Source organism: Chanos chanos, chromosome 13 (assembly GCF_902362185.1).
Source record: "Chanos chanos chromosome 13, fChaCha1.1, whole genome shotgun sequence".
Classification (NCBI taxonomy): Eukaryota; Metazoa; Chordata; class Actinopteri; order Gonorynchiformes; family Chanidae; genus Chanos; species Chanos chanos.
Genome location: NC_044507.1, coordinates 10,011,183 through 10,032,344, shown reverse-complemented (window position 1 = coordinate 10,032,344; position 21,162 = coordinate 10,011,183). Strand labels below are relative to the sequence as shown.

The 21,162-nt window shown below is 39.4% G+C and overlaps 1 protein-coding gene across 1 annotated transcript; it reads right to left on the bottom strand.

Moving 5' to 3' along the window:
* Window positions 1-1,951: 1,951 nt before the first annotated feature.
* On the bottom strand, window positions 1,952-19,314 carry cracr2aa (calcium release activated channel regulator 2Aa). Its single transcript, XM_030790561.1, has 17 exons — window positions 19,117-19,314; window positions 16,782-16,893; window positions 16,245-16,437; window positions 13,839-13,985; window positions 10,068-10,158; window positions 9,730-9,825; window positions 8,320-8,507; window positions 7,934-8,005; window positions 7,793-7,838; window positions 7,596-7,687; window positions 6,869-7,226; window positions 5,448-5,580; window positions 3,684-3,765; window positions 3,269-3,383; window positions 2,701-2,802; window positions 2,239-2,315; window positions 1,952-2,036 (listed from the first exon to the last, which is right to left on the bottom strand). Exons 1-17 carry the CDS (start codon window positions 19,312-19,314, stop codon window positions 1,952-1,954), a joined length of 2,187 nt encoding a protein of 728 aa, XP_030646421.1.
* Between the last annotated feature and the right edge of the window lie 1,848 nt (window positions 19,315-21,162).

The window sequence follows — 21,162 nt, the reverse complement described above, 5'->3', positions numbered from 1 at the left end:
TGCGTGTCTATTGCGTTCCCAAACATGCTTTCAAAGTCAATGAGTTCAGCAGTGCAACCAAAAGATATTAATGCTGATTTCTCGAAGTGGAAAGAATATAAGCCTCAACAGACGCTCATCAGTCAATGGGCTACGAGCCCAAGAACAGAGCATAGACAGACAATAGCAGCAGAATAAGACAGAACAAAACAAAAACAAACAAACAAAAGAAATCAGTGCAACACTGCAACAAGGGGTGGGCTGGAGTGGGGGTTGAGAAAGAGAGAGCAAGGGCAGTCAACACTGCAAAATAGCAGAAAGGCATTCTCCCTGGTTGGTAGTTATTTTTACAAGTATCTGAATTGTCTAGTATTGAGGACTTAAAACATTCAACTTCCTTGAATCTCAAGTAACTACAACAAGCAACTGCTAGCCACCCCTCTTAAACAGAGATCAACATCAGAACAACTTCTAAATGTCTACTCAAAAAAGTTTAAATAAAATAAACAACAAACAGATCATGTTTCTGTAAATGCAGAACATATATTTAATTGACATTTATTCCAAAGGCACAATACCATACTTTCCATATATACAGTTTTCACATGTACATTATTGTGCGAGACCACAGGGGCAATATCAGAGAACTTACTAAACTTGTATATTTATCATTTTTACTTGTCCCTAGTGCAAGATGTACAGTGTTAAACATACACAGAATCATTAAGTTGTAATGGTCACATGATCGACATACCATCAACACAAGTGTAAAACAGTGAGCTAACAGGACTGCTTAATACAAATTATTAAATTAATGTTGGCAGTCACAAGATTCTCTATTTGACCTGGAATACTGCCCTTTGTTATATTCAGAGAGGAAAGTGAGAAACATAAAATATTCAAATTTCTCCTGTTGCTCAGATTCCAAATGTCACGGACTACATCTAACTGAACAGTTTCTGTTTAAATAACACAAGAAAATAGAAACAGAACAATGTAACAAATCTAGCAGAAGCCAAACAGGTGCCTAATTTGGAGTGTGAACAAAAAAAAATATTCAATAGTCTAACACTGAATTCATTAAATTACCATCACAAATAACGTGCAGTGAAGCTGTGCATGTCAAACCAATGTCACCATCCACACAATACAACGAATGATGAACACAAAGGCGTGTTGTAAAATATCCAGTCATCCAGTAGGAACAGCCTGTTCTTAATCAGTTGTCCCTTCAATATAAATAGTCCACAACAACCTCAACGACCACCTCACGGAATTAAAATTCACATTTTGCAGACTGTATCATTGGCATGGTGTTTATGTAATAAAGAATAATTATACTCAGGGAGATAATTGGTACCTTTCCCGTGAAATTTAGGTTTTTATTTCAACATGAGTAACTGTTGAATTATTCAATTATTACCATTAAAGCTTTTATTTTAACATGTAGGGACTAGTTGTGCATAATTGTTACGGTAGTAAACAACATTTGCTGTTTTGAGAGCCTGTACTTCACTTGATATATAAACGGTTGTGTACAAAACTAGGTTTATGTTTCAACTTCTCATAAAAATAATCCTATTTCTGACAATAAGAAAATACTTTTTTTTAGCAAATAAAAGAATGAAACATTTTATTATTTGAATTTGTTCAGCACTGAATTTTTATATAGTCTAACTTATCCATCTAAACCTTTGAGACAGCTTTCCCTATCTGGAACCTGGCCACTAAGGTGGAGCATATGCTACATGTAACAGTGTTCTAACCTGGTGTGTCACCAACAGGAGCAGAAACCACAGGTGCTAAAAAGTGACACAGGGAAGGAGTGAGAAAGAAAGAGAGAGAGAGAAAGAGAACATACAGTGAACAAAACACAGCTCATGATCAGTACCAGACTGTGTGGAATAAAATGACCATCTTCACTCCAAAAATATTATTCTCCTTGTGTGGGTGGGGCCTCCAACTACTTTTGCTAGCAGCAGGATTTTTTCTTTGTGGAGTTGTCCACCAATGATATGGTCTTCTCTTTCTCTCTGTCCTCTTGTTCTTTCAGAATCCTTACAGAGAAACGAATAATCTTATTAAAAGACAATTTTACATAGCAAACCGTGTAACTGCATTTGACTTTACCCCTAAAAGTAGAATATAAGCAACAAGTCATTTCAAAGAAGAATCACATTATACAATATTCATATTGTATTATTTGGTGAAATTTGAAAAGCATCATCATTAATTTGATCCAGTTTAATATTCACAAACCTTGCCAAATGCACCATTGATTCAGTTACATTGTGGCCCGAAAAAGCGCTGCACTCATAGAAAATTAATTGTGAATCCTAAAGGAGAGGAAAGAAAAACAGTATGTGAGAACAAAGTGAATCATAAATGTTGTCTCCCTCTCTCTCTCTCTCTCTCTCTCTCTCTCTCTCTCTCTGTCTGTCTGCTGGACTAATGTGAATAAAAGCTCATGAAGTCGAAGTACTTTAAAGTCATCATCAAATAGGGCTTTCAGTCACCATAGAAACTAGAGAGTAAAAAAGGAGAAAAGAGAAAGAAAACACACTCTTGGGTAACTGCTCAGAGAAGAACCGGCACACGTTGCTCTCTAAAACATCTGATTCACGTGTCTTGCTTATTCATTTGGAGAACAGCTTGGCTCTCTGACAGCCAGGGACGGGAACTTGGTTAATAAAGAGACTTGGGGGTCTTTGACTCACCAACCTTGGCTAATTTCTCGCCCATGCTCATCTGGATCTCTCGCTGGCCCTCTAGGTCTGTCTTATTCCCCAAGAGCATGATGGGAATGTCCTCGCCAGCCCCCTCCTACTCGTGTGTGTTTGAGAGAGAGAGCGAGAGAGAGATAAAAAGAGACAGAGAGAGAGAGAGAGAGAGTGAGTGACAGAGAGACAGAGTGAGACAGAAGGTATATGTATTAAAAGGACCTATGGCACAGCCACCGCTGTCTCTCCAGTCACCTCTCACAATGACCACTCTGCATATGTGGTAGTAACATAACACGATTCAAAAAACATAACACGATTCAAAAAAAAAGTACTATGTAATAATCTCTTCCGATAGTCACAGACTCTCTGAAAATTTCATGCTCTCTCTGAACTATACATCAACACAGTAGAACAGCTTCCACCCTTGTTCTTAAAAAAGAAAAACAGAGTTTCTGAACTACATAAACTGATCATGGCAGAGTAGAAGACCTTCTCTTGTTTTTAAGTACTAGAGGTAATTAGTTTAACATGCTTTGTTTTTTTTACAGGAGACAGTAGTGACTCACCTGTACGCTGGCCAGCCACTGTCGCACCGCTGTAAACGACTGCTCAGCGGTGATGTCATACATGACCACAACACCATCCGCCTTACGGAAAAACTGCTTGGTTATGCTGCGGTACCTAACGGGCCAGAGAGAAAGCACATAATGCTTCAGGACCCAGAAATAAGCCACTCACCTGACATACAAACAATACTCTAATGTTTAAGTCTTATTGCCACTGCTAACATATGCTATGTGCAATACTCCGTTTATGTAGCTGGAAAACATATTCAGACGCAGAATATTCTGGAGTCTGAGGAAATGTGAATTCCGAGGGTTCACGCCACTGTTCAGCGCAGCCCCATTGTCTTTTTCAGGATTTCTGTATTAAAAACGTTATGTAATCGAGGGACAAACACTATGAGAACTGTCCACTCACCTCTCCTGACCTGCTGTGTCCCACATCTGTAACGCTACCTTACTGTTGTCCACTGTGAGTGTCTTCACACTGTAGTCAACACCTGTGCAGGTAGACAACAACAATATACAAAATTATATGGTATCCAGATGGTGGATGGTTGTAATGTTATGAGTGAACGATATTTTTCGTAATATGGACATTTCCTACACATTCAAACTCCTGAGCTGTGAGTTTTATTTTCTTTATTTATTTACTTTTGTGGTGGTGGTTATGTCATCGGGCTCAAAAAGACAACACAGTCTTTGGTAAGCTTTTCTTTTATCACAGAGACTTTCCTTTGAAGCCCCCCCCCCCCCCCCCCCCACCCCAGGAGCGGCTTCAAAACAAATCTATTTAGAGTACACATAGCTTCACACCAAGAGGGTCAACTGAGATGAAAGGGCAGGTACGATTGATTTGTGGTTTTTACTGTGACAGAAACACTGAGGTGGTTACAAACTATACATCCTGAATCCAAACCGACAGGACATTCAAAGGCTTCACAGATGCCTTTCTGTCAATACTGCAAGATGTTTTTATTTTGATGTCATAAATTGCAAAATTGTAAAATTCTTGAATTTAGACAAAACTGTCTAATGAAAATTCAGCAAGACATGGATGATCCACAGAAAATTCAACAGCTACCTTTTATTATTTCAAAACACAAGTTAAATCCTGAAACGGTCACAAAACTCTCATTAAGAGATGTTGACGATTTGCATGTGAAAAATGATAATCTGCATCTGAATAAAAATTGAACCCGTAGCTGATCCAGTTTAATCAGGCGTACAGTCTGTGGCAGGTTGAAACATAACAGAGCCCAGGCATGATTTTACACACCCACTCTTATTTTGATTCTGTTCTTCAGCATGCTACTGTTCTCTTTCATGGCTCAAATACTGGTCACATTTCCAGGCCACTGTCCAAGCCAGCATTATGTTAGATAAAACCAGTCACCACTTGTCAACAGCTCAGCCTGAATGGAAACTTTAACAATGGACAATACGTTTGTCAAAGGTTTCTGACTGATAATTTTAAGTCAGTGAATGCAATATCAAAGGCTTCTTGCCTGACACAAATTAACAGTACACCATATTTACTATGCTGTTATACAGTAGACCGGAAACTATCAAGGGTTATAAGTTTACAATAATAAAATATTCCATAACAACTTTATATCAGAAAAGACACCAGCAGCCTACAAGAGAGCTTAAATGCATTATTCAGAGGCATGGGGTTCTAATATAGCCTGTTATTGGCAAAGCAACATTAATATTATAAACTATGCTGGCTCTCAGTTAAGCCATGCATTGGAGATCCAGTCATGAACTGTGAGGAAAGACAGTTTCACAGAAGCAACCACAGTGGCATCTCAGCACAGCAAACATGTGAGATCACAGTCCTTATTCAGCTTTTCACAGTGTAAAAGTAACCAGCACGTAACAAACTGAAGTGAACAAACAAACACGCTTTCTTACGCAGTGGGTGTGAAGAGTTTAAGTAAAGCTTTTATAGAGCTTAAGGACCCTGTAAGACACACACACACAGAGAGAGATAGAGAGAGATACGCATATGCCTTCTATGATACAACCTAGAAAACCCTGCATGCTTTAAGCTTTCATGAAACACAGCATCAACACCTGGGTTTAGAATCCAAAAAGGCAGACAGACAGAAAGACAGACATTAAGATGAAGGGACTCATCTTAAAGAGGAGCGAGGGGAGAATCAGAGAGATTACACACCCACAGTAGCAGAGGTGCCTGGGTAAAAGCAGTTGTCACAGAAACGCCGCAGCAAAGAGGTTTTCCCCACACTAGAGTTTCCTATCAGGACAATCTTGAAAAGACGCTCTGGTCCTGAACTTGCTCCTTCCTCCTAAAGTAGGAAAAAAGTGATTACCATAATAAAGAAAGGAATCGTCCTGAGTTATCTTTACTCCTACCTATCTGTCAGACATATCACCCACCCTTAAAGTGACTCCACATATTAATGGCACTAATTAATCTGCTCAGAAAAAGGGTGACAAACTCATTTGATCTACCTCCACCTTATATCCAGAATATATATATACATATATATATATCACACACACACACACACACACAGACATACATACATACACACACACATATATATATACATACATATACATATACATACATATATACATATATATATATATATATATATATATATATATATATATATATATATATATATATATATTTATACATACACTTACACACACACAAAAAACAATAATCTTCTGTGCAAGAAAAGGTTTGTGTATAATTATTTCAGTTAGAGCACATATCCAGCTTTGGTTTTAGATGCTAAAAGCTGTCTTTAACTGAGGCCTACTTTTAGGTGAAAGGGCCTAGGGGAAATAAATAATAAAATGACATCATTGTCCTGTGAGATGAGGCTGTACGTCTTGTGCTCTAAAAATTGGACACAGAATGAAAATCATGAAAAAAAAAGTGTGACACGGCGTTCAGTCAGTGTTTCGGCAAAGCCTTCGAGCGGGCATTGTTGATAAGGCCCCTCTTCCACTTGAGAAACTCAGCAGCTGCTCATCCACAGGAACAGGACCACCTGTACCACTTCTAAACGCATTTTTTTTTGTCATTTCCAGGGCAGCACCAGAATAGGATACGTGCTGTTAGTGATAGGTGTAAAACGATTTTGACTGACTTGATTTTGGCTTTAAACAGAGAATCAAGATTTGTTTCCTTGAAATAATACTTAATTACCTAAATTAATCTGTTTTAACTGTAAGCCAATTTGTGAACTGTTTGTGAACTTGCAGTGTCCTATTGTTAATGTTGACTTGTTGCTCATTTGTCTCCTCCTAAAATCATTCCAAACTGAAGGAGATCGATTCCCAGAACCAACATCCATGGCTGTGTGCCCCTTGAGCAAGGCACTTAAACCTAATGCTCCCCAGGCGCAAGGAATGCTGCCCACTGCTCCTGCGTCTGGTGTGTGGGTTCACTACTGGTGTGTTGCATGGGTGAAATGCAGGGGACAAATTCACTGATCACTGTTCACAGTGTGTGTGTGTGTGTGATCACAGAGATTTACATTTACATCTATCAGATATCTTTGTAGCAATAGTAATAAACAAAGGCGAAGGGCAAATATGTCCAAAATGACCACTCACGGCCTGAATGGTCTCCTTGCCAACAGGTTGTCCTCTGGGAGACTGGGGTGTGTGTGTACCCCTGTCCTCTGCTGGTGGAGGGGTCTTTGGACTGGGAGTGCTGGTGTTGTTGGGGTAGATGCTGCTCATTTGGAGGTCTATGCCCTCCTCATCCTCCTCCTCACTCCATTCTGACAGCTGGGCCCGGTACTGCTCCTGTAGGAGGTGAGGCAGGGGGTCCTCCTCGATGGAGATGATCCTCTGGAGCTGACGCCTGGCAGGGAGCCGCCCGTCAGGCTGCTCCTCCTGCTCGCTGTGTCCATTCATCCCCATCATACTCTTCCTCTTCGAGTGAGGCAGCACATCCTCCTCATCGTCACTGAAGATCAGAGTGTAGACAAAGACAATGGGCTTTAATGGTCTTTAACAGAACTGACAGGTTTCTGGAACACATTGTAAGCCAGATACTGGCAGACCTTTGATGTTTTTTTTTTTTGTTTGTTTGTTTGTTAATATATTTTCTCATTCCATGGATTGCAGTTAGTCTTACAGTGTTTTTTATTAACTCTTTTAATGTGAACATATACTCTCCCAATTAATTTAAGGTCTATTGCTTTGGCTGGTGTCACAAAGGAATTTCACCCTCACATTGCTGAGTGACTACAACATTCATTTTTAGTGTATTAGGCTAGTAAGTGTAGATTTTTATTTCATTTTTATTTATGTTTGGAGGAAGAAGGAGTTTTACCTTTTAAAAGATTGTTTTCTCTCGTTGTAATTCATACTTATTGATCCAGACCTCTGTATCCATGCGGATTTTTCGACAGAATTCTTTGGTTTCTCCAGAGAAAAAGAAAAATCAACTCTGTGGCCTTCAACAAAGTTTCATTTTCACAACAAGAAACTCATAAAAACACTTATGAATTTGAATTTAAATGCACTTACTTGGTGGGAAATATCTCGTTCGTCCCGTAAATGTTTGTTCATTTCCCTTGAGGAGACAATTTTAAAATCAGAGAGTTTAAGGACGGTTCTGTACGCTTATGTATGTTGTTAGTTACAGTTATGCAGGGAGTCACCTCCTACCTGAGCAAGTCCAGCTGCTTCAGCAAACTTGCTCTCTCTCTTTGCAGTCCCTCTGTGACTCGGTACATCTCCCTTAAGAAAAACAAACATTTTAAAAACCCTCCATAACCACCTTTGGTTCACCAAGACAAATAATCTTATAATTGGATTAATCATTTTTCAAAATGAGTACTTATTACAAAATCTTCAATAACTATTGAGGTAAAATAATTGTTCTTTTTTGCACCTGATTAAAAATGAGAACCTAGCTAAGGGCTTTACATTATTTATTCTATATGAGTGTTTCAAAATTCATGGGTACTGCACTTTAAGTACCATTTCTCCATGCCTGAGTAATGTGGTATGTGTTTTATGTGAGTGTTGTTTCATATACGATCCAATCTCACATCTCTCTCTCCTCATGCAGACGGGAGGACTGCTCCTGCAGGAGGCTTAATTGTTCCTGGGCCAGGGCCAGCTCCTGGGATGTGTGCTCCAGCTCTTGCATCAGCTCCTCATTAGTCTGTCTCAGCTTCACGTTCTCCACCTTGGTCTCGTGCTGTTCGCTATGCAGCTCATGACACTGTCGCTCCAGCTGAGACACAGAGGAACAAATAACTTCAGTAACTCAACCCATGAAAAACTTCTCTACGTCCTCCATTACAGTAAACTGAATTATAGCGTTGTATAGATAAGTGTATTCTGCTGAACTCAACTGGATTTAAACTCAACCGATATTAATCTCTCAGAACAAGTTTAACCACCACCTTGGACACACAGAGCCATGTGTATCTACTTAAGGTGTCAGTACTGTAGGAAGTCATGGGTGGCAGGCTAAAGGCCTTAGAAAGTAAGAACAGTGCTAAACTGGCTAAGAGTTAAATGAGTGAAAAGCAAATGCAAGAACCGCTTTACTAGATGCTACATGGTATGGTACAGAAAAGATGTTCAGTTCAAACATCAAAAACCTGCATTTTAAAGATCTGAGCAAACAATATCTGTTTCCTGAGGGGAACGGCTGCAAACAGTGCAGAGGTGGCCTTGCACGAACAGTAAGTCAAAGGAAGGTGGTGAAGCCAACAGATAAGATATTGGTAGGTGTTACATCAGACCCCCATAAGGCCTCGCTTCTAAATATACACTCCGAAAAAAAAATGTGCAAACATTCACGAAACTTACCAGACACCAGCAACGGCAGTGTTAGTTTATCATCACTTTAATAAGCTTGGTCTGACACCCACTTTGGATGCCTTTGGAACGGACTCCATGTCGACAAGCAAAGCACTTGTTAACAGGCTAGTTTATCAGAAGCATCAAGAATCGGTTTACGGGGTGAAGTAAGGACAGAGTGCATTCCTGCTATTCAAGTCTATGTTGGCACTGAGATTAAGCGGAGTTCCATTCTCCAACAGAGAAGAATACTCATTTAGCCTGGCACCATTCACGTCATAGCACAGTAAGCTTCCAATGATTTCATATGGGATGGGCTGACTTAAGGCTTAAAATATTTAATCAGATCAGCTGCTTGATTATGACCTAGTGACTGCTTTCATAAAACAGTCTTACAAGAATAAATATCTATCCTGGAGAGGAAAATGACTCATACCATCACATCTTTTTTTTGAGATGTCTCTGCCATAGAAGCAAATCCTGACTCCCCTATATCGATCCATACTGTCCTACACTCAAAAGTGGTAAAGCAAAAATGTACTTTCAGATTGATATATTCGTTTATTTACTCATTCTACACACAAAACATACAGTTTGCCGTACATGATATTGTCAGAAATCCACTTTCAGATCACTTTATCACTCACTCTTCTCTGTTTCTGGAAGAGCTGCTCAAGTTCCCTCTCTTTGTTGGAGAGCTGTTGTTCCAGATCCTGACTGCGGGACATAAACCGTTCCGAATCCTGTCGGGCAGCACAGTATAGCCAACACATCTCTATCATCTGATCTCAGTTCAGTCTCATCATCCAAGCTACATTGACATTTACACGATTTCATCAAAAAAGTGAGTGTGAAAAATTCCATTTAAATACAGTTAACAACCTCTAATTTCTTACAGCACTTCAGATGGTATCAGAAACGGTTTTACGGTTCTATCACCTCACATAACACATGAAAATTACTCTCACACTACAACCCGCCTTACCTGTAAAAGGATCCTGTTCTTTTCATTTGTGATTTGTTGTTCCATTTCTTCATACAGACGCTGGATTTCAGCATCATGGGTAGCTGCTTTCCTGTGAAGACATTAGAACAACAAAATCATACATATCGCTGATCTCCACAAAAATGAAGAGACAAAAACAGTCAAGTTGGAGAGGCTTGAATTATGGTGGTTTTCACCGTGGATCTGATCTGGATTTGGGTTTTTAGACCATTCATAGAAAACCTGCTGATGTAATTAATTGTTCTCAGTTGTTGTTTCACTCAAATCATCTACGTATTCATATTGAGGATCCACAGTGGTGCATATGTTTTACTGGAATAAATAACTGAAGGTGTGAATTACTTCTAAACAATTGATACAATCATGCATTTTGCTTTACAATCACGTCATTCTACAAACCTCAAAAACAGAACCTACTCAATCACTACAAAAACAATAGTATTCATTCAAAGAATCTTTCCTATCCACACACTGAGGTCACTGAAAAAAAAAGCAAAAAACAAACTTGAACCGTAGACCTACGTGAATGAAGGCTTATGTAACACAAAAACTGCTCTAGAAAGCTATTCTGAATTGTAATGGAGATCAGGTCAGTTCATCAAAAGAATATCCACGAATCAATTCGGTGGAAGACAACAATGTGAACATTTCTTTTGTAATGAGAATTGCCTGCTGCAAACAGCAGGTCAAATTGACATAAAAAATAAGACTACATTTTCAGAGATACATCAGACTTGTATGCTTCAATTCAGAATCAGATTGTCCCTTCAAACAAGATGGTAATGACATAGAAACTCAATTCAATGAAGAGAGCAATTCTCTAACATCAAAGCATGTGTCCTGACATAGCCTAACCAAATTAAAACTCAGAGCGACCTTTTTCCTCCTATATCCTATAACTAAATATTAGGGATGTGCAGAGAGCCCAGTATTTGTAATTATATCTGCATTTGTTGAGGCAGGAAAATTATTTGTATTTTTATTGTATTCAAATAAAAGTGGAAACAGGCATAACAATCCTGTCTTTGCTTTCATTACACTTCTAATTTTAGGATATTAAAGTGTTAATATAAGTGTTCTTCAATAAACTATTATAATAACTATGAGCACATAAATGCAGTATTGGTTTATGGTTTTCATAAACCCAGCGATAAACATGTCTAACCATAAACATCACTGAAAAGAAAATCATTTTAGAACCAACATTCAGTTCCTAATCCACACTCAAACCAATAAACTAAACTCTAAAGGAATAAATTCCTGTGTGAACGTTGTGAACCTCACCACCACCCACTCTTACTGGAGGACGCTGAACACGCAGAATTTAAACAAACAAACAAATTATTAGGCCTACAAATAAGAACCGTTCTTTCTGAAGTACTGTCCTGAACTACACTGCCAGAGCTAAAGTGGGATAATCTACTCCTTCCGGTCAAACAAACTCCACTCCACAGACTGCAGGTGCTACGATGGAGTATTACGGCCACGTTGAGGGAAAAAAAATCTGAGATTTTGAGAATAATGTCGTAACATTATGAGAATAACGTCATAATTTTAGGCTACATGTCGTTTTAGGGCAGATATATCAGAAAAACAACCTGCCACCTACAAAATGAAGAACATGGAGCATCTTATGAAGTTATACTTGAGTATAGGTTTCACAAATAACAAAATATTTAATCTTTTGGCACATCAGCACCACATTATCATAAGTTTCAGGACTTCGAAAAGATTGTGCAAGAGACTGTGTCTATTCCAAAGAAAGACCCACACGAACTTGGAGGAAATTGTCTCTTTTGTGGAGGAGGAAATAGCTGGTGGTGAAAATTGTTTTTTTTTCCCTCAAACTTTTATGATTTTATTCTTGTAATATTATGATTTTTTTCCCATAAACTTATGACTTTATTCTCGCAATATTACGACTTTTTCTTGAAATATTATGACTTTATTCTCATCAAATTACTGACTTTATTCTTGTAATATTACGACTTTATTCTGGCAGTATTACAACCTTATTCTGGGAATCTCAGAATTTCTGTGGCCCTATTACTCCGACATACAGGTCCAGCAGGACAGAAAAAGACAAGTAACGTTATAATAAAGTACCTCAGCAAACCAATTAAGGTTTAAAAAAAAGAAAATAAAAAAAAAAATATATATAGGGGCTTAGCAATGTACTACGTTTTGCCTATATTTTAATCCAGCTACACTGCTCCATTTTCAGTCTGTGCTCTCGCTCCCCTCCGCTCTCCTATTGTCTTCTCCTGTCACGTCAGCACAAGCAGGAGGAGCACAAATAGCCACCACGCTCACAGTTATGAGGAACACCAGCTATCTGACATGTTTTTTTTTTTCCTTCCCAAAAACAAATGATTTTTAAAATATTTGTACGAAATAAATTTTATGTGCTTTGCCGAATACCATATTCACTCATTTGAATTTCAGTCCACAAAGGCACAATAATCTGAACGTAAAACTTCACAAATTATGACACTGGTGAACAGGACAGGAACCACCTGAAGGATATAACAGGACAGGACAAGGCAGGATAGGGCTCTGTTAATGCCTAAAACTAAAATTGGCACAGACTGAGTGAGAGATGAAGTCAAATAAGACTCAGAACATTTATGTAATGCTTTATTTAAGTAAACATACTGTAGCCCATTACTAGGTCATACTACTAGGTCAGGATGTTGAGACTGAAGGGCCACCTGTAGAGTCAAACTGACACAATTTCACATAGGGGAAAAACACACACACACACACACACATATATGTCATCCCCTACCTAATCAATCATCATACTCGCTCCCTGACTGAATCCACAGAGAATATTAGACATTTACACACAGACTGGTATGCGTGCAGGAGCTTTGCAAACAGTTAGGGCCACTTGCCGCTAACGCTTAGGCAGGCATTTGCATTTCTGCCTCTTTCCCAAGTCTCATTAGAGACATTATCAGGAGAGTGTGTCTCTGAATTACTCTAAGTAAAGCAGTGTGTGATAAAACATTACTTTGAGTACAACTGCTGATGAGTTGTACACACAGTCATCAAAGACAAATGCATGCCGGCAATTAGAGAGACCAAAATAACGCTCTTTTCATTAGGAGTTAAAAACAAGTATACACCAGTGCAAAGGCAACTGTAAAAAGAGAGTGGGACCACTTACATATATCCAATTACTGAAACGTATTATAAAGAGTTTAACACACGTTTCTAAAGGGCGCTTTTCTAGAGGGTATAAAAGCAACGCTCTGCATGGTGAAACCTTTGAGACCTTGACATAAAAAGAGCCAGTGCTCATAAAGACCGTGATATCTTCAGAGCTAGCAAACGCAACCCGTATTGTGCGTCTGTGACGCCCACAGGGTAAATATTTAACACTCCAGCCGGGGAGGAGAAAAAGGTTTCAGAGCACAGAACTGAAAAGCGAGTTCCTCAACCTCAGGTGAAACCTTTATTTGGGTCAAAGGAAGTGTAATCACACGATGACATAAGCTTACATATGTAGTAATTCACTGATGCTATTTTTCAAGCTGTAACAATCTGGATGAGGAGAAAACAATAACGCACCATGCGACTGAGTTTAGACAGTATGCCGGTTGTGCTCATTCTAGATATATCTCTTATTCTCTGGAAAGATGAACTAGGTCGACTCAAAAAAAAAAAAAGACATCTGTATCATAGTTAGTGTATTGGGAGAATGGAGCAGATAGAGAATGACAAAGGTGCAGTCCCAACACTTACCTTTTCAGTGCATTCTCCATCTCTACTTTCTCCTGATTGGCTTCCTTGATCTGGAACGTGACCCGGGCCAGGAACTCCTCAAAGTTAGACAGTAGGTGAGGCTCATCCCGACGCAGCTGGGCCCAAAGACTGCGCACCTCTCCTGGACTAAGACGACAGAAGAGACCTTTAGACTCAGAGAAAGCTGAATGTGACTTGAACTTCCACAATGTGCTCTCACACAGGGATGTGTCCCTGGCAGGACAAAAACAGTAATGTGATCTCATACGGAATCTCAACTGACCAAATTGCGAGTGACCAAAGTATACTCCTCAAATTGCAGTCTTTTTAAGAACCGACTTTCTAGAGACGGCTAGATGAAAGTAGGCATTAAATGAATTTCCACACAGACCACACAATTATGAGGCGCATCCTACATCTGTCACTCATATCTGTAGCGGGCAGATCAGTGCAGGGGTTGATGATAGATGTTGGTCATCGCATGTCAGACATTTATGCAAATATGCACTAGCAAGCAGTAGTTACGTCACGAGCAGCGTTCTCCAAGTATATCACAAAGTGCAGCACGCAGTGTGAAAAAAATTGCATTGTTTGGCTTTAACCTCAAAAGTTCAGACAAAAAGGAGGATTCAAAGAATACATGACAGACTGTAACAAAATGGGCAACAGTCAGACAAAAAAAAAAAAAGTAGTACAAAAATGTGAAACTTGTTAAAAGTAAGAGAGAGAGACGACTACTAATGCATACGACCATATAATCCAAATTGTCAGATGCCCTTTCCACAGAACCAGTCAGGCCAACTAAAGTTTATGGTCAGTCAATAGGATGTACTTATCAATCTGACGTTTTCCACTATAACTGTTTACTTTTATTGAATGACAACAGTTTGCTAAAGGTGGAGTCAGTCATGCATGTATGACTGCTCTCTCTGCGGTCATTCATGACATCTGTTCCAAAGGAATGAACAGCATAATCATGCTTTTACTTCATCTGATATTGCCCACTGGGACAGTGTTGTTTGTTATAATGGTTGATTGGAGTTTGGGCAAGTTTGGGTTACCTCAAGAGCTGTTCCTCTGCCTTTTACTTTTTTTTGGGGGGGTGGGGGGTGGGGGGGTAAACAGAGTGACATTTGTTTCAAATCAATAATCTTTTCAGGATTTCAATTCAAAATGCCATATTGAAGAAGACTACAACAGTCTTCAGTGACTATACTGCTGATGTGTATTGACAAAGAAATTTCTTTCTTCAGAAAAATGCAGATCTACGTGATCGATATCGATTAAACAATTAATATTTCTCAGGTATTAAGACGATTAAAAATGGCCATTCATAGTTAAACCAGACAAACTACGGTTCCGTTGAAGAGTCATAAGACTTCCAGAGAAAGGACCGATTTCAAATTGATTTCAATCATTTATGGACGTATGTACTCAAAAGCACCATGAACACCCTGACAGATGAATACGGTTTAATGCCACGACAAGGTACCTGAATCTGCATTTAAATCTCCATGTGTGAATCTTCACTTGGTCTTTTGCTTCACGTGGTGATCTTACATATCATCACAGATATAGCCTTTGCCTCTTAGAACATGAGCTTGGTTGTTGTTTGGCACAATTTGGTGAGAAAAGTGGGAACATTGTAATTGAGGGGCTCCCAAATGTTACACCCAGTAAAGGAAGAGTCTTGTAGGGTAGAGCTGTTTCTTATAACCAGGATTTAGGGTCAAACCCCACCTGGACTTCATTTGCCAACTGTTGTTCAGAAGAACACAAGCAGCCGTGTTCAGCAGGTATGTTGACCAGGGTTAATCTCCAAGTTGTCTAGGTGTTTTTTTTTTTTTCTTCAGGTGCCTATATGCACAAAGAATTTATGGATTGTGCTCTTCACCATGCATGTGATACCACTTGACTTTGCTACACCAGAGTGGAAACTGGAAAACATTTGCCGCCTGACTGGACTCGTTTGAAGATGTCAGGCCGGAGGTGACTGGTGCTTTGACGTCGGGTTTAAAAAAAAGGGACAGAAATTTCAGATTATATACTCATACTAAAACATAGATAGTCAGAGTGCTTTCTCACCACCTTTCAATGAGTGATAAACTTTGCCATTTTAGAGGGTGGAAAACAAAAGGCAGGTTTTACTGGGGCCATCAAAAACATGACAACAACTTTGCCTTCTCTCATTTTTTTTTTTTTTTTTAATTTCTGTCCTTTAAAAGCCTCGTTGTGACAGACTTCTGTACACATACATACATGCAGAGCCTACGCCTCACAAACATAGCCTTCGAAGAGAGACGATTCAGAGTGTGACTGTTTGAAACTGCAAGCACAGCTGAATGGGGAGGACGTGTTCTGTAAAGAGTAACCAGTGTAGTCTTATGTGTGTGTTGTTCGACTCACTCTTCAAAGACATTGTTGGCACCCAAATTCTCCATGAGCATGCAGAAGTGCCTCTCCTCATCATCCTCTTCTACTGCCAGTCTCTCCTCCCACTGGCTCTGGTACAGTACATCACAGGACGTTTGTGTAGAAACAGCAAGTTCAACTGTCTGTGAACCCCCTACGGACACCTCTGAGCCAAACATGAACTCACCTGGAAAGCCATCATTCACAGCACCTTTTTGTTAGCACTCTGCTATGAGGAAGTAAGGAGTAAAACAAAGTAAGATAAGCATATGGTAGACAAGGAAGTGTGTGTGTTTTACGTAAAAGGGTTTAACCTGTCATTCAAATGACAGTACTAAAACTGACAAGAATTTGACGAGTACATTTTGTAAAAGCAAGCTCTGGAAAAAGTCATGTCAGTTATGTGGGTGAACTGGGGTTTGTATTCTAGTTGTCATAGGATTTAAATTAAAAAAAAAAAAGTTCTGTGAAAAATAAAGGGTAATTGAAAATGAAGGTGGTGGGGGGGGGGGGGGGGGGGGGGGAACCCACTGAATCCAGAGGAAAACTCTTCGAAGGTGAGGTAACCATTTCCATCAGCATCTAGCGTGTCAAAGACATTCTCCAGCTCCTCTGCACTCAGAGGCAGCTCCCCATGTAGCCTCTACAACACAAAATACAGACGCTACTGTCACACTCATAAAGACAATATTGTTCTGTAGCAAACTCAGCTCATCATTTACAAGCTGATACGCAGGCACAAAAAAAAACATTACTGTTATGTACTCAAATGTCTTCAAAATGTCATCCAATGTACACAGTGAGATGTTACAATGTACATCAGAGCTATTTTTATAACATAATATCACATTAATTGGTTTTAGTATTTTAATAAAAGGGTATAATTACCTCTATAGATACTGAAAATGCAATATTAAATACAGTTTCATATATAATCACTTTACATTTTCAGTTGCAACATATCATAAAAGGATATAAGTGAACTTAGTAAATAAGTAAATAACTGAACTATTAAACAGACTTTGCTATCGTATTTAACATTTCTGAGGGATAAAAGGTATTCCTTCATCTTTTCGCAGAATGTCACCTACGATCCCACAGAGGTTTAGTTACAGGATTCAGCCCAGTAAATACACACTTAACATTACAATGGTTCTAAGAACAATACGCCACACCTTGCGTGAGGATTAAACAAATGTTTACAAAGAACTGCACCTGGATCAACCAACTCATAAAAAGTCACAACCCATATTCATACACAGTTCTCAACTGTGTATTTAACCCATGTAAATACATAGTCCTTTTTCATCCTGTTACCCTTATTGACTCTGTACTTACATAACATGTCACACATCTCCGATCTTTAGCTTATTTCTCCTGTACCTTTCTGTCACTTTTCCTACTTTTGTTTTTTGAGTGTGTGTGTGTGTGTGTGTGTGTTTGTGATGTCTCCTTACTCACTACAGGACAATATCCATTACAATCTTATGACAACACCAACCAGAACAGGATTTTTTAGTCTTGGATTTTATCAAGGTTTCCTTTTATCTCTGCCAAAGGGACTTTTTACTTGTTAAATGTCACTTTGCGCTTGCTTACTCTCAGGTCTAGTATCCTGTAAAGCTGTTCTGTTACAATATATACCATAAAAGATGCAATACAAATAAAACTGAATAGAACTAAACTACATTTTGAGAGGTCTAGACAGTCCTCTGTGTCAGCAGGTTACTCTGGTAGTGCGATAGTAAAATTCTTTCTCACTTTTAGGTCAGGGTGTGAAAACACTACAGAGACCACAAAAAAAAAAAAAAAGCTGAGACAAATGTCTGTCCCACCCAAAACCACTGGGGATAAGACACTTTTCACTTATTATTTAATTTATTATTTTACTTTATCGTTTATATAAAGTTTTTTCGTTGCTGGCTAAAATGTGCAAGAACGCAATCAGATAAATAGTTATTGCACTGCAAATTTTACAACATAATTAGTGTGCTTACTGGAGGCATCTCAGAGTAGCTTCCAAAGGATAGTAAGAATTCATTGAAATGAAGCATCCATGCACGCGTGCACACACACACACACACACACACACACACACACACGCAGGTACTCATAAAAAAATGATTTGAGTTCATTTCCTAGAAGAAAACAATGCACAATTTCGATGTATATTTGGCTCCCAAACACACGTACATACTTTCATTCACAAATATAATTGGCTTCAGGCAAAATAATTGCATTCAAGGAAAAAGAAACGTGAGGGAGACGGGGCTTTCTGCTCCATCTAAAACTGACTGAGATCATTATCTATATTACTTGAATAAAGATGTGGAGGACAGAGTGGTTATCAATGCATTTCCATAAACACTGGATCAAAGGTGCAATGCTTTTGAAAGAACCTCTTCAGAGCGTAGGCCTACAAGTGTTGCCATCATAGTTCTGGCTACAACAGATGGAAATCTGAGAGGCGACTGAATCTGCACAATAATGGAGTTGAAGAAGCGGCTTCACAAAGCCTGTTCCTCTGCCCTCTACTCATGCCGAACCTCTCTCTCCCCATCTCCCCGGCTACTTTATATTACCATTACATGCCTGCTATGCAAACACTGTAATGTGCACAATATCACCATACAATGTCACATAAGAAAAGGCCTTTTTCTCCCACACTCAGTGTTGCATATAATGGGTATGCTCTACTCGTAGCTACATGTTGGACTTGTCTTTTGGGCTGTGCATTTTGGAGGGAGCAAACTGATTAGGGTCGATTTCAAAACGTGCCATCAATGGCCACATGTGCACCCTGCAAATGCAAACAAGAATTAAGGAACCCTTTGAGGCTTTTTCCGTCCCGTGCCAGCACCCTTACCTGCATGTCGCGCCGCGTGATGAAGCCCTTATCTTCGATGTCACAGATCTGGAAGAACTCCTGAGTCTTCTCCAGCAAAGCACCGCAGTCATTTCCAGCCCAGCCCGGAGCCTGGTCAGGCTTCCCCTGGTTGTCCTCCCCTCTTGATCGAGCTGCCTGGGCTACTCTAGAGCCACAGGTGCTGGTGAAAGCTGCCATGGCGTCTATACCAGTGCCTGTGTGTATGGGGTGTTCGTGTGTGTGTGTGTGTGTGTACACGCTGTCTCCGCTCTCTTACTTGTCCTTCGTCATATGGGTCAGCTCTAGATGGGAGAGAGCAGAGGATGAGCGCTCAGGCTTTGAGTTACAACACATCAGAGCCTCTTGGCTATGTCGCTGCCTATCATCTCTTAGCAACCACCTCTTTAATTAGTCAATGAAGCTACAGAGATGGGTAAAAAGACAGAGAGAAAGAGAGAGAGAGAGAGAGAGAGAGAGAGAGAGAGAGAGAGAAAGAGAAAGAGAGAGAGAGAGAGAAGCTCAAGTGAATACCCTGTTCTGAGGCCATAGATGACAAGGCATATGCAAAAATCTGTATGCCTGACAGAATTAAATGAGAAGTCCAGCGCTTAAAATTAGATGAGATCCAGATAATGGGATGATGCAGACTGCAGTCATCATGGAGACCGAAATGTAATATTGGGCTTGACTTTTTTGAAAGGGGCAAATTTTGAAAAGAGCCAGAGCAAAGAGGAGAACTCCTGTCGTCTGTTCTGGTTAAGGTAATATAGGAGTACAGTTGCCTCGAAACCTAACTGCCATGACTTGCCACACTGATGGCTGATGGTGTCAAAATGTATAGGGAAACAGTTGAGAAGTCTGTTTATTCACAACTCTGAGCCCAGAAATAGACAACAGAGATGGCGACTTATTTTAATGGGCTTATTTTAACAGGCTTCTTATTTTTCAGCCTTGCTAATGTCTTAAGAGCTCTTAGAAAAAGATTATAGATTGTGATGGCTATGCAGATAACACACTATAAACGAACTGAAGCAAAATAATTGCACAGACACTAATTAATCTGTCTCCATAGCATTAATCATTTCACTTCTCTCTCATTCAATCTCTTCCATGTTTTTTTTTTTCTGTCTAGTACTTGAGACCAATTACAAGAATGCTCTATAAATAAATGTTACTCTTATGCAACAAAACCATTGGGCCTTTCTAAACCGTCAAATGAAGAAGAGAGCCATGGTGCTGGAAGACAAAAACGTGTCCTGGTTGCTTTTTAAAGCCAAAAACATTTTTCATGTTGTAAGCACACAGAGTTGGGCTGATAAGGCTAATGTGAGGTGACAACCATACCAAAGTTAAGAGAATGGTTGTGTCTGTTTGAGGTGACAGGCCTACAAAATATTGACTTGAAAAGCCACAAGTTGGCTGAAAAAGGCTCCTGAGTGCAGTGGCTTGGAAGACTGCTTCCACTGCATAGAGTCCTCTCTGTTTCTGCCACACGCTCGCTGTGTAATCCAACAGTCAGTCCACAAGGATACAGCTATTCAGACATGCACAGATTAATGGACTTGTACCCTTGACTGAATATGGGCTCAGAGTAAAGTTCTTCTTTCTTTCTTTCTTTTTTTTTAAAATTAGGTTTGATCTCAGGTCACTTGATATGGAGCTCCAGCATTCCTTTCAGTGTGGCTTTGGAGGTTCAAGTCTAATCAGTCCAAACTTTAGAGTGCAAGGAAAGAGTATTTTTAACTTATTGCTATTATGATTTTTTTTTTTAAACAAGTACAAGTGTTTTAAGGAGGATTTCACAAGCCAGCAAAATGCTTAGGTCAGACTCATGTACCTCACCATCTGCTCTGGGTGAGAGCTCGGCTGTTTTGCATGTTGCCTTTATCTACTAGTTCAGTATTCAGCACAGTGTGATGCCCTTGTAGGTAAGTGTAAGTCACATGTTCGGTCATGTACGTCGTCTCTGAGGTGCCAATCTGAGAAAACCCCCTGTCATACATACAATATCCTCAACAGAAGGTTTTGCAAAATAATTCAATATTA